At 44.7% G+C, this 14,736-nt stretch overlaps 1 protein-coding gene and 1 non-coding gene across 3 annotated transcripts in view; one reads left to right on the top strand and one right to left on the bottom strand.

The window, feature by feature from the left end:
• Alkbh3 (alkB homolog 3, alpha-ketoglutarate dependent dioxygenase) overlaps positions 1-9,734 on the top strand; it is a 33,874-nt gene extending 24,140 nt beyond the window's left edge. For both annotated transcript variants that reach the window (XM_046456351.2, XM_046456357.2), the window contains exons 9-10: positions 8,461-8,559; positions 9,291-9,734. In XM_046456351.2, coding sequence (XP_046312307.1) covers positions 8,461-8,559; positions 9,291-9,368 — 177 coding nt within the window. In that variant the 3' untranslated portion in view covers positions 9,369-9,734. The remainder of the gene's footprint in view (positions 1-8,460; positions 8,560-9,290) is intronic.
• Positions 2,637-2,718, bottom strand: Trnas-aga (transfer RNA serine (anticodon AGA)). Its single transcript has one exon. It is a non-coding gene; the product is annotated as a tRNA-Ser (tRNA).
• Positions 9,735-14,736: the final 5,002 nt, after the last annotated feature.

Genomic DNA, 14,736 nt, shown 5'->3' on the forward strand with positions numbered 1-14,736 from the left:
ATTATAAGCTCAGTAGATTGTAAACACCAGATAGGCGAGGTCTCTGTCTTATCATCATGTCCCCACAAGTGTGTGTGCTTTGAGTGAATAAGCAAATAAATCAGACCTCCTTAGTTCTTACAACCTGAGTCATCTGTTTGATGGGGTGTCTTCGGAATCTCTTATTCTCAGCTTTCACTTTTTTCTCAATTTCCAGTCATCACTTTCTATATGCTTGTGAGGTGTTTCCACTAACAACAGCTTCCAGATTGGAATTACAAAATGAGATTTCTTGCTGTTATTTCAGACAAATTCCACAATTCCAGCTGCTAGTAAGTCCATTTATGTTCATGTTATCCCAGTCTCTTGGTCAGGTTAACGATATAAGTTTTTTTCAGTTCTTCCTGTTTCCTTGTTTCTCATAAAATCAGTGCCAAGATTTATTTTAATTTTTTTTTTTTAAAGATAGGGGTCTTGCTACATCGCTCAGGCTGGTCTTGGCCTCCTGATCCTCCTGCCTCAGCCTCTCCAGTGGCTGGGATACTAGGCACCTCCATGCCTGGCACTTTCTTGAAATGTCTAAAGAACCCATCCTCACAGCAACTGTCTTCATCCCAGGATCTTGTTACCTCATGCTCCATATACTAAAACTTCTTTTTTCCCTCTGGCGTCCTTAGTTCCAGTCTTCGCTCCCTCAATTCTGTCCAGTGCCCACATGCATTCAGTATTTTCAGGAACAGTTCCTTCTTGTCTCTTTCTCCTTCCCTCCCCTACCACATATTAACTTAGCACCTACCATGTGTCAGGTACAATGCTCAGCTCTGAAAATACAGTAGTGAATATGACAAATATGGTTCTTGCCCTCAGGGAGGTCACAGGAGCTAAATAATAGTAAAAATAGCCCAAACAAACAAAACCAGAAGTATTCACAGCATGTGCAGTTAGATCTGAGTTTGGATTTTATTCTTTGTGCAGTGGGAATAAATTGTTTGTGACATGATCTGGTCTGCATTTCTAAGCAATCATTCTAATTGTTCCTTGAAGAGTAGTTTGGGAAGAAGGAAGAGTAGAGACGAGTAGACAACAGAGGCAGTAGCACCATGGGAGGCTGCTGGCTTGGTCAGAGGTGCAGTCCGGTGGAGAAGGGAGTGGATTTGAGGAATGTTTTTGAGGCTAAATGAGCAGAACTTGCCAATTTATTAGATGTGGGGGTAAAAATCAAGAATAGCCACCACATTTCTGGCTTTTAGCATTGGGTGGATGGAAGCGCTGTGAACTCAGATGGAGGAGAGGGATATCTTCATTTGATTTGTTCTTGTTAGGGGACTTCCTTCTTCTCCATGCTGGGTTTGAGATGTCTAGGACTTCTTTGTGGAAAGGAGGCCATTGTCTGTGTAGGTCTGGGTAATAGGTGACAGACCTCAGCCAGATAGATGATTTGGGATTGCGAAAATAACAAGAGAATAATGCTAATAAATAAATCACAAGTGTGTAGTGCTGACTCTGTGCCTGGCTCTGTTCTAAGTGCTTTATGTTGAGTTCTTCAAAAATCGTGTGAAATCAGTGCTGTTATTATGTGCATTTTACAGATGGGTGATGGAGACACAATATTAATCTCTTGTGCAAAATGGCTCACACAACTGTTTGCTGAATTTAATTAGAGGTAGTAAGATAGATGATATGTAAAGCTTACACCTTTTTAAAAATTTAATTTAGAGATGGTCTTGCTGAGTTGCTTAGGGCCTCGCTAAATTGCTGAGGCTGACCTTGAACTCAAGATCCTCCTGCCTCAGCCTCCCTAGCACTGGGATTACCAGTGTGCACCACCAAGTCTGGCTACCCATTCTTTTTTAGAGAAAGAGAACAAAGAAAGAGGAACCTAGAGCCAAGCTTAAGCTCCCTGCCTTTTTATTTAGTTTTCCAACTCAAAAAGCCTTCACTTGCTCCTGTTAGCAAGAGATACACAGCAACTCCTGGGACAGCTTGTGAGTGTTCACGTAACCTCAGTCCAGCCTACTGTGGTCTCGTGTCTCGGGTAGTTGTCCATCCTGCTGCATTCTCTCTTTGCTTTCCCTTAGTCTGGCTCTTCACTTTCTCAGTCCCTTCCATGCATCAAGGGCCACCATAGCCTCTAAGCCTCCCTGATGCCTCCATTACAGAGATGATAACACTTCTGTGTCGAGTGCCTCCTCTAGCTTGGGAAATAGAAACTGGTAGCAGGCTCCTGCTTTGTTTTGACCTTTCTGCTCATTTGTGTTTGATTTTTATAAGCATCTTCTATTTTCTCAGGTAAATAGCTCGTCTCAGGATCAGAGGTGACCTGAAAATCCTAATGCTAAAGCATATTTTGCTGTCCAGGGCCTTTTCTTTTTTGGTACTGGGGATTGAACTCAGGTCACTTAACCACTGAGTCAGCTCTTTTTTTAAATTTTGAGACAGGGTCTTGCTAAGTCCTTAGGGCCTCACTAATTTGCTGAGGCTGGTCTTGAACTTGCAGTCATCCTGCTTCAGCCTCCCAAGTTGCTAGGATTACAGGTGTGTGCCACCATGCCTGGCTCAAGGGCCTCTTCTTGTGGCACACAGGGAAAGCTTAGGGTCAGGTCATGCTCTGCAATGCCTTGTTTTTCTTTCTGGGTTCGATTCCAAAACTCCAAGCTTGTAGTCGGCAGGATTCGAACCTGCGCAGGGAGATCCCAATGGATTTCTAGTCCATCGCCTTAACCACTCGGCCACGACTACATGGTTCAAGGGCCTTTTCTGATAGATTGAGGGTGAGATAACAAATAAGATACTTAAAGATAACGTAGCATGTATCCTTGGGCACTAATGGGTAGAGTGGCAAAGGGGATCAAGAAAGTGCTACAGATGATGGGCCAGTTTGGGCAATTGACATGGGGATGGAGGATGTATGTAACAATCAGTGGCACAGCTGGGCAAGCTGGGAGCTGGATCCTGGCCTTTAGATTTGTTGATGCTGTCCAGTGTTTTTAAACAAACTGAATTAGTCGCTAAAATTCATAACTCAGATTTCACATAAAAATCCCATTTATCAGCTTTCCTGGAAAACCCAGACAATAGGGTGGTACTGGGGGAACAGTGAGCACAAGCTGCTCGCTGACAAAGCATCTACCCCCACACAGGCCTGTCTCCCCATGATCTCTACCCATGGTACTACACCTGGCCTGTACCCCTTGTTCAGGCTACAGTATGGTGAGAGTGTCCTATAATTACGACAAGCAATGTTACCAGATTTCAGGAGGGATAGAGAGCATACTGTGGAGAGCACTGTGGAGTGACACAGATGCAGACTTTAAAGCCAGACAGTTCCGTGTCCACACACCAGGCCTGCCCCCTGCCAACCTTTTGCCTGCTAGTGCATTCCCTCCAGCTCCCTTTTCTTCTGATCGAATGGACAGTATTGCCTCTTTCCCTCCTTGTTGGTAGCAAGAATTAGCAATAGCATGTATAGTACCTGCGGTGCCTGATTCCCAAGCTACACCATAGTTGATCCAAAAAGTCTAGAGTGGCTACAGTCACTCCATTGATTGCCAGGGTTGATTCAGCTGATCTGGCTAGCCAGATGGGTGTCTCCTTCCTCCCTCACCGCTCCATGTGTGTCCCACCCAGAGCTGCACACTCAAAGAGGACAACCATTTCTGGTAGAGGATGACCTTTCTTTGGTCAAGAGTATATCAGTAACCACACTTCCCTGCTAAACCTCTAAACAAGCTCTTGAGGTCCAAAAACTCTAGCAACAGGCCTTGGAAATTGTTGTTAAAAGAAGTATGGGGGTGCTGGGATATAGCTCAGCTGATAGAATGTTGCCTTGCATGCACAAGGCCCTGGGTTCAATCCCGAGCACCACTAAAAAAAAAAAAAATACATACATATATACACACACACACACACACACATACACACACACATACACACACACATATAAAAGAATCATAGGGGTGCTGGGTTATGGCTCAGTGGTAGAGTGCCTGCCTGGCATGCATGAGGCACTGGGTTTGATCCTTAGCACCACATAAAAAAATAAGTTAATAAAAAATAAAAGTATTGTGTTCATCTACAATTAAAACAAAACAAACAAAAAAAAAAAAAACCATAGGGTTGGGGTGTAGAGCACTTTCAGCAGTAGAGCACTTTCTTGCCTTACGTGTGTGAATCCCTGGGCTCTATACCCAGTACTGGTGTGCACAAGTATGCATGTGCGTGCGCGCGCACACACACGGAAAGAAAGCAGTAGCAGCATTGAAAAAAAATAACAGCACAACAACAAACTCAAACCGAAACCAAAAACTCCAGGTAGACTAAAGTCTAAAAAATTTAAACTATTTTTTTTTCCTCTTAAACTAAAAGTTGTATATTTAACTTTACTCAGGATGGGAAAAGACTTTCTAAGCATAAAAACCATGAAGCAGAGCCAAAGGAAGGTCAGTTGACTCTAAAAACTTTTGAGCTGTTCTGTTAAATAACATAAACACAGTTAAACGGCAACTAGCAAATAAGAGAAGTATTTGCAAAACCTACAACAGAAGGTAACTGTCTTACTCTCTGTGGTTACAGATCTATAGGAAAAACGTTAACATCTATAGAGAAGTGTGGATAAACTATATGATTTGTCACAGTGAAGAAATACAAACAGAAAATTAGATATGTGAATAAAATGTTGAATGGAGCTTTAATCAAAGAACCCCGAGCTTGAATGTGCTGTCATTTCTTCCCTAACTTTTTTTCATCTTTGTCAACTGATAATATTCAGCCAGAAGATAGGTACTACCATATTTTCCTGTTGGAGTTATAAGTTATCAGCCTTCTCAAAAGCAATTGGATAGCATAAATCAGGTGCTAGGGTTTAGACCCATTGGCCCAGTAATTCCATTTTTAAAAATATATCCTAGAAGGGCTGGGGGTGTAGCTCAGGGGTAGAGTGCTTGCTTAGCACATGGAGGCACTGAATTTGATCCTCAGTACCACATAAAAATAAAGGTATTGTGTCCTCTACAACTACAAAAAAAAATTCCTAAAAAAAGGAATATATCCTAGGTACATATTTAGAGATGTTTTGCCCTCAGTCTATTTGCAGTAACCTTATATTCTCTCTCTTTAAAAAATCCTGGTATATTAAAATCTCAGCATCCAACAATGTGTTCTTTACTGCTATATCCTTAGCACTGGCAAAATGCCTTGAATACCCAGATAGACAAAAAGTATTTGTAAGTTCAGAGAAGAAAGAATATATTCAGACCAAGGAATATTATATAGCCATTTTTTTTGAAATATTGTATATTTAAAGATGTCAAAAAATGCTCATAAGGGGCTGGGGTTGTGGCTCAGCAGTAGAACGCTCACCTAGTATGTGCGAGGCCCTGGGTTTGATCCTCAGCACCACACAAAAATAAATAAGTAAAATAAAGATATTAAAAATATAAACTTATTTAAAAATGCTCGGAATGTGTTAAAAACAGTGCATGATTATATAATAATAGACCATTGTCTGTGTGCTGTGTGAACTCTGGATGATAGGACTTAGGTGATTTTCTCTCTTTTCTTGGGCTTTTCCTGTCATTTGATTCACTGTGATGAGTGTCGTGATTATCTCTTAAAGAGCAAGACCACACAGGTCTTCTTTGAGGGCTTTGTAACAGAGTGGGAAGAACATTGAACAGTTACAAGGGTATCATTCATGTTAGTGAGATACATTACTTCTAAATCTAGAAAGAGAAACTATGATGAGGATGAATTTGAAGCAATAATAATAGTAATTTCTAAGACACCCTTAGGACAAGAAAGGCATGACTCTATGAAAAAAATCAAATCTTTTTCTTTTTCTTCTTTTTTTAAAAAAGGTGAATTACCTTTCAAATGAAAAAGAAAATGCTTAGGTTGCCTATCTGTTGGATGGTTGGTAAGGACATAGCAATCAATAAATGACTGATTTTTCCTATTATATTATTTTTCTAAAGGAAAGGGACTTGGATGATTCCTTGGTGGGATGGAGGTAGAAGTTGTGTGGAGTCTCCGGCATCCCTTAGAAAAGCATAATTGAGCATTCAGATGAACCAACTGTGGTTAGGGAGTGAGGACATTGATCAGAAAAATATAACATGTATTTTTTACTTTTTCATCTATTGTTTCAAGTGTGTGGAAAACCAACATCATCAACAAACCCACCCCTGTGAATTGTCACCCTAGCAGCTTCTTTTAGCTAGTATCAAGGATGGAAAATCTTTATCTTCAGCGGTGTTTTGGGGGTGTGTTTTGAAGAAAGTCCTTAATAAATCAGAAGGGTCACAGACGTGTGGAAGCTGCTTAACCACCATGCTTGATGACGGGTGAATGCGCTCCTCCAAACGGCCCAACCCGCTTCCTCTGTTGCTTATCCATTTCCCAACCGAGCCTCATACACAGCCACTCGAGGGCCGCTACCTGAGCGCCCCTGGCCTTTCACCTGGAGGCAGTCTCCACGCATCCTGGTTAAGTTACAGGGCCGTATGGCTGTGGCACTGATCTCTTCCCTCGTCTTCTCTCCTGTCCATCTCCTGCAAATTAGGAATGTGCTTTCCAAACTATGGGTGTTGGAAGGAATAAATAGCAAGCAGCAAAGGGTGCCGTCTCTCGCAGTCATGCCGGTCTCCTTCCAGGACTGACGAAGCAGGTGGCTCGTCCTCATGGGCTTTTTGGTGTGGCTGGCAGCTGTGTTGAATGTAATGTGTTTAAAGCCAACCTGAGGCTTTCTCTTGAAAAATTCTGATCTAGGGACCACTGAGTGGAGTGTGACTCTGTGGAGTGTCATCTTCTGGCACTGCTAATGGTTCCCTCTTGCATTTGGAATCTCTTTCACTTGCCTGGTGCTTTCCAGGTGGAGTTACAGTGCTTGGCTCTTCTGGCCCATGGCTCTCAGCACCCACTCCTCCCCAGAAATGTTTTTGATGTTCTGAGATCTTCACCTCAGAATTGTATCATGCTGCAGTTGTTCTCTGTGCTTCATTTCACTTTCCCATTTTAGTATTAATTTATTGCTTCCATCTGCACTGCACTCCCTGGTCACTCAGAGGGTAGAGGGAGTCCTGCTTTTAGCTCAGTTAACTTGGGTCTGTTTAACCGCCTGTACAGACTAAATTAAGGAGCCTTGAACCCTCTAATCTCATGGACAACGAAGTTCCTTCTGATATCTTTCTCCAGTAATACATTCATCTCCTCTGTCTGGCATATGTTTTTTCAGAGAGCCAGCTCTGGCCATCCGAGATGCAGCTGGGCTGCCCAAGGACAGGGTCACCTTCCCACTGCTCGCTGGTTGGCCAAGTGGTCAGAGGAAAATGTTTTGGTACTTTCTTATTCCTGGAAAAGAAAAAATGGCAGACAATTAAAATCAATCATTAAACCCAAAAGTTATTTCAAACATTGCTTATGTCTTCCGTTTATAAAAATTATGACTATCCTTGACGAAGTCACTGCCAAGGATTGAGCCCTGGAACTTAGACTGTTTATGCAAGTTCATTATTGTTTTGATTTTGATTTTCCTTGGGGAAATCATTGTAAACAGTTAAGTTCTCAGATGCACCCCTACAATAATAAACATAAACACGCTATAGCACTGAAAAGAATCCCACAGTTACCCAAATGTAACCCGAGTGAAGCCGATGAATGGATGGCTCTGGACATGCTCTTGATGCTGCAATCGAAGAAGTTGTTTAATGCACTCCTCTGTCAGCTGTGGAGGAGGGACACCACCTGCTGATTGCTTTGCAGGCTGTGCAGTGAAGACTCATGACTGTGTTGGACATAAATTGATTTTGGGCTCTCCAAGAGGAAGGGTAAGTGTACTTTGTGCCCGAAATATTCAGGAATTGCGATCTATTCTCAAAGGCTCAAGCAGCCAGGCTTCATGCGGCCAAGGCAGATCTCTCTTCTTGGAGAAAATTTTGCAGTTGTCTGTTTTCAAAAGAGGAATGTATCTCCACAACAGCAGAGTACAGTGATGGGAAGGGCCGTGGTGACTCTAACATAGGTACCGATTAATGAATTATCATAAATCAGAAAAAGGTGAAGTAGAACTCAGCACAACAAGTCTTGATTAAGAAGCCATTTTCACCACACAGTGTTGAAATGTAGAGCACTACCGAAGGCAGAGACAAGGAATTCTTGTATAAGTGACGTTAATTTCCTCCCAAGCCAGAGTGGCTTTTCTTCATTTTGGGTGGTGATGGTCATGGAGCTGGCTTTCATACCATACTTACTGTGAGCTGTTTCTAAGAGGTTTACAGTGTCAGCTGAGGCTCACAGAAGCCCTATGTCATCATCCTCATTTTACAAATGACTAAATCAAGGTACAGAGAGGTGAAATAACTTGCCCAGGGACAAACAGCTGGCCCCACAGTCTGGCTGAGAAGTAGTGGTTTCCATCTCTGATTGCTGTCTGGTGCCTCTTGTTCACTAAGAAAAACATTCAGCGCAGTGAATGCTGTTTTTTAGGAAGAGAATGGAGACTACACGTATGTGGAGAGAGTAAAGATTCCCTTGGATCACGGGACCTTGTTAATCATGGAAGGAGCTACCCAGGCTGATTGGCAGGTGAGGACATGCAAACACTACGGATCCCCCTCCTGGAGGCAGTTTCTTAATTCCCAAGTAAGCATGTGGTGAAAAGCAAATTGCTTTTATAATCAGCAGAGGAAATAAGTTGGCCTCATTTTCAAGGAGTTTTAATACTACTGCCATCAAAGTGGACCTCTGCAGATTTAGTGTCCGGTAGGGCTCTCTTTGACCAGGGCAGAGATCTGTGTCTCTGCTGCCCACTGTAGTAGCCATTAGCCACATGTGACTGTTGACCACTTAAATGATTAGGGTGCTAAAGAACTGAATTTTTAAATTAATTTAAATTTAAATAATGCCACCTTGTTGGACTGTACAGTTCCACAGCTTAGCCACTACTTTCATGTCAGGTCATTTTTAAGGTGTGCATATTATTGTATGAACACTTAGCATGAGAGTGAAGTCTCATACCTCTCGCTGGCCTTATCCATTTATGTTTTTCTTATGTGATTTGGAAAAATGGCAGGAGTCTGAGAGAAAGAACAACAGTTAGAAGAGATCCTGCTGCAAGGGTGCTGACATAGTGCGTGGGGTAGGAGACAGATTTGTTTCAGATGGAAAATGTTTTCCATAAACTTTAAAGGGCTTAACACTGTTCTTTGAGACAGGGATAAAATGGAAATATTTCTATATCATTACAAACAAGTTGTAAATCCCTTCGAACTAAAACTGTGTATGAATGTCAGAGAGTTATTTACATTTCCATTTAGCATCGAGTGCCCAAGGAATACCACTCCAGAGAACTCAGAGTCAACCTGACCTTTCGGACAGTTTATCCACACCCTTGAGGGTGCTCCTTGGTGATGGAGGTCCTGGCTAGAAGAGCCTCAGTGAGTCCAGCCACGCCAACGCTGAGCAGCCCTTCCTCCGGAAGAAGCTTGAGAGGCTACTCCAGCTGGTCTCGTGATGTGGCTGTTTGGAAGATGGTGGCATTGCTTCCCAGCTTGGAGTCCTATTAAATGAGAGCCACCAGCAGTTCATGTCTACTGTGGGAACGGTTATTCCAAAGCACATCTCAAAATTGCACATTATCTTTAGGCAAATTAAAACTGCTATGGCTGTGCTCACGGATGATTTGGTCCAGAAGCTGCTTTTCTTCTGCCCTCCCCCTGTAATTTGAAGAAATACAAATGGCCTTGTGCCTCTGGGGAGAATCTGCACGTGTTTATTCCTAATGACATTTGCGAAGTGGAGATACAAATGTACGTCAGTAACTCTGGAGCCTTCCGTAGGCAGACAGCTGCTGAAACCCAAACAGAGGTGGCTTCACGGGGCTTTGTTGAAGTCTGACTTGGCTCCCTAACATCTCAGCTTGTGTGTTATTGCAGTGGAAAGCTGTTGTTTTCAGGGGACACTTTGTTTGACTGAGCCTCGTGGCCTATCAGTCTTCCCAGGCCCATTTAGACAGATTCCAGGCCTCCGCACAGAGTGAAGGCAGTGCAGCCAGGCACCCGACTACCTGTAAGACCAGAGGAAACTGTCTCCTTAAGGGAAGGAGTGACTGAGCATGTCATGAGAAGTAGCAGGCTGAAATTTGGCTGGAGAGAACAAATACCCCGTTAGTGACAGCTGTTCCACATAGATTAGCTTCCCCTAGAGAATTACTTGAGTCATTTAAACCCAAGCCAGATCGAAGCGGGAGCAGTCCTGCAGGGAATAGACTCAATTACCTCATGGTTCTTTTCACCTTAGATTTCAGTAGTCCCATGACTAAGGCTCTCTTCTGACTCAGTGTTCCCTTACACCCAAGTTCCCCAGGTTCAAGGGTTAGTCTATGATGTCACCAGGGTTCCCAAAACAGAACAGAGTGACTGCCCCTTTTTGCATCATAAAAGCACATGTCTCCTTGATCTCTGGCCCTAGGATCAGTGTGCCACATTAACTCCAAACAAGATGTGGGGCTGAGAGAAAGACAGTCAATTTAAATGGATGAAAATAGGGCAGGGGAGTCATGTTTCTCTCTCTGCCTGTGGGAAAATTCACAGCGTCTTCTTGCTTCTTGTCCTCTTTCCTGCTGTAAGAGCAGTGATCCTGTGTTCATGGTGAGGTGCCAGAATGGACACGCTCTTACCCAGAGCTCAGGTTTGACTCCATGCCTGGCTGGGCTCTGTTCTCCATGGGCTCTCTAGTTCCTTGCCCTGGAGTATGTTTTTTTTTTTTTTTTTTTTTAAATGTGTATAGCTCCTTTTTGTAAGAAATACTGAGTGCTTCACACAATTGAACATCGTACTGTGCCTTCCTGGGAGGAAGGTACAAATCACTGTAAACATAAAATAAACCCTCTATTTAATTCCTAGCTGTTCTCCTATTAAACCCAACAAAACTGCCTGGGGTGGTACAGCCAGTTTTGGTTATGAGTTTGATTGGTGACACTGGGAAATTCCTCTCCCATTCTTTACAAATGAAAGAACTGGCAGATGGTTCCAAGCTTCTATCATCCCCCCTCCTAATGTAGGGTCACTGTGTCCTCTTGCATGGGCTCTGCATTTGATCCCTTCACTTACCCATGTCTGTCAGGGAGACAGATTCCCCTCTCTGGCAGATGTGCTGGGCTACCACCTGGTTTTCTCCATCAGCAGCAGATCTTACCTTTGGTTTCTTGCTGTCACTATAGACTAAATGTGCCATGACTACCATTAATTTCCACCCCTGAGATAGCATCTCTTCTGTAATGTCAAGTTAGTTTTTGCTATAGAATAAAACTGCCAAGTTTAGGAATGGACAGGAATCCCAGACCCTGACAAAGGACAGCCCTACTCAGTGACGCACCAACCTGTTGCAGTGTTTCACTGATAGATCTCATGCCATAACTCGGGTCAAGCTAATTTTGCTAATGTTACACAGAAAGCAGAGGAAGCAAGTATGACAGCCATAGCATAAAGAAAACAGGTTTCGGAGGTTTTTTTAGGCCCCATCCCCACCCTCTTAGCACCAACAGCCTGTAGGCACTGCCCTAGGAGCTTTGATACATAATCCCTGATCCTCCCCCCTACCGCTGCAAGAGAGGTACCATTCCCCTTGTAGAGATGAGGGAACGCGAAGTTAGTCTAACAGAACTTTCTGTTAACCTGTATGCTGTGTGCTCTGCCTTACTGGATTGAGGCAGAACAGTGAACAAGCATCCCTGAGAGCCTTATTCTAGCAGAGATGGCCACAACCAACCAAAGGCCATGTGTTTGTTCCCTGTTTGTTTATTTATTTGGCATAGATGAGCCTTTAATTTATTCATTTGTTTATATGCGGTGCTGAGAATTGAACCCAGTGCCTCACATGTGCTAGGTCAGCACTCTACCACTGAGCCACAACCCCAGCCCCTGCATCTTATCTCTTCTTAATCAATATTAGCATCTCTGAGTCAGAAACTGTGCTTCTAGGGCTAGGGCTGGGGCTGGGGCTGAGCGGTAGCGCACTTGCCTGGCATGTGTGAGGCACTGGGTTTGATTCTCAGCATCTCATAAAAATAAATAAATAAAGGTCTATCAACAACTAAAAAATATATTAACAAAAGAAAAAGAAACTTTGCTTCTAATACTGGACCAGCAATTGGCCATTTAACAGAAGCTCTTTGATGGGGGGACAGAATCCAATTTGTGGATTTAGATAAATGCTCACTAATCTTCCTGACCATACCAGGCAGATACAGCTTGAAACTTCCGAGGTAGGTGAAGTTTTCCTCTTTGATCCCTTCTTCCCTCATTCTCTGTGTGTACCTTTAGGGACCCTGCACCGATGCCTAAGCTCAACGTGAGGCTTCTTTACAGTATTTACCAACATCACCATCCTAGGCAGCAGACAGCGCAAAGAAACTGGTCAGGCTCCACACTAGGAATGTCTTAATGCCTCCTGTGACACTTAGCAACAGATTCTGTCCTCAGTAGAGAAATCAGGTTCTACTTTGATCCATGTTGACAAAACCTCTAGCTTACTTGGTGATTCCTAATAAGTTTAGGTCACAGCTCATGGGAACCTGCAGTTTCCTTGGGGCACTAGCTCCCGAATGCCTCCCTGGCTGCCGGGCCCCTGCCCTTGTGCACAACAGTTCTGGCTGAACCTGGTCAGGAACTGGCACTACCTTCTGGGCAAGCCATGGCAGAGGGAGTTAAGTAGGCCCTGCCGTGAAGAGAATGCTCCCACTGGAGGGTTTCAGAGAAAGCCCTGACAAATGATGGGTTCCTGCCCTGCTGGGAATATTTCTTCCTTGAGTTCTGGCAGCTTTTTCTTGGCTGCAGAATATCTAAGACCCACTTTGCCTTTTCTGGTCATAAACACTTGTAGTGTTGAATCTGAAGTCTTGATTACTTTATTTTTCTTAACGGTGCCTTTGAAAAAGCTGAATGTTTCCATAGTGATGCATTCTGTTTAAATCTTAACTTATACATGATTCCACCCACACTTTCCCCTCCTAGGGACTAGTTTACAACTGCCCCTTTCCCTCTGCCTCCCGTTTTCTTCTTGGAAGAAGCCCCCAAATGAGACCCCTGTCAAATTTGTGCTGCTGGAATCCAATCTTAGATATGATTCTTGCGTCTGGGGGTCAATAAGGAAATGACTTTAATGTTTATTTATTGGAGTGGAGCACAGACAAATGGTGCTTCTTCCAGCTGGTTTAGTAGTCACACACCTGGGTGTTATAAAAGCTGTCCCCAGCCTGAAAGGAGACCCCATGTCGGGTTGGGCTATTTGTTAGTGTAAACGCTGGGGGCAGGCCAGTGGCAGAGAACAGGCAGGGGTAAAGGAGGCAGTCCTTTTGTAGTGCCACTACTGAAAAGAGTTTTGTCAAATGAGCCCACACAGCTGTCAGAGGTTTGTATTTATGACATTGTGAGGATGATTTCAATGCTGTCACTCCCCCTCCTGGGAATTATGATGTCACACTCAGCACAGGGACAGTCCCTATTCTCACATGGCCTTCAGGAGTATGGATGTGTCATTGCTTAGGCAGGACCCTGGCTGGGACAACATTGACCTGTCTCTGGTCCCAAATTCTGGTGTCTATAGGGAATGGGAGGTCAAGAGCGGTCTGGAAAAGTAGCCCTGCTGTTGGGCCTGCATCCTAACTCAGGTTATCCCCAGTACCAATTTCAAGAGCTGTTTGTCTTTATAAACTCATGAGGAAATAAAGCACCCAGAGCATTTGTTGGATCCTGGGATCTCATGTCTGCGGTGGGCTGCGTGAGCCCTGAGCAGTCTGGCTCAACACTGGTGGGGCCTGGGGCCTCCTGCCCCCGGGGACAGCCAGCAGCAGGGCTGTAGAGGTGGCCAGCACAGAGCAGCCTAGGGCTGAAGGGCTGCGCTTTCTCGGCCCCTCACGGGAAGCAGTCTCAGAGACTCATTGGCCCCAGCAGGAGGAAGTGGGGGGCTGTGCCGGTGCTGGTGGGCCACGTGACTGAGGTGCAATTAGCCGCCCACTGCAGGAAGGGTGTGGGCGAGCGCGCAGTGATGAGCCTGCTGCCTGCTGCTTGGCGCTGAGGATCCCCAGTCCGCGGTCCCTGAAGCCCAAGCACAGCCCAGGAGCCTGAGGCTGTATCTTGGCCAAATCGTTCCTGCAGGTTGGTGGAAGGCTGCCTGGTCCTTCTAAGAGGCTGCAGCGGGAAGGCACGTCCCAGCCCCTCCCACCCCAGGAGACTGACCCTATGCTCTAATGACCCAGACAGCAGCCTTCCGGGCTTCCCCATCTAGTACTGGAATAGTGCGGTAGGATGGTGCAGGAAGGGAATCCACCCCCTCCAAAAGTGATTCTGGGTCCAGGGCTATACCCTCTCTGCATAAGGGAAGTTTGGGTATTGGCTGGAGGAAGGATGTCCTGGGCTTGCCAGACTATCCCAGGGGTATTCAGACTGCAAAGACCACCCAGGCAGGACTCAGGACTCACAGAAGCCTTGTGCCCTTTCCTGTGAACACTATATCAAGGGATTGGCCACCAGTTTCTTCCCAGCACTCCCTCTCTCCTACCCTTATCCTTTTTCCCTCTTTCACCTGGAGTGAGAGGGAGGTGGGGATAGCTAGCCTAGAGGTGAAAACCCTGGAGGGGGAGTCTGAATGTAGTTCTCTCACCATCCTCCCAGTCTGTTCAGCTTTGATGTAGGATGAGGTGGGCCAGTTTGCCTCCCCAAAGCCAGTGAGGGTGCATGTTAGGAAGTGTATACCCATTGAACA

Source organism: Marmota monax, unplaced genomic scaffold, assembly GCF_021218885.2.
Source record: "Marmota monax isolate L192 unplaced genomic scaffold, Marmota_monax_Labrador192_F-V1.1 WCK01_AAM20220418_F8-fsc00047, whole genome shotgun sequence".
Lineage (NCBI taxonomy): Eukaryota > Metazoa > Chordata > Mammalia > Rodentia > Sciuridae > Marmota > Marmota monax.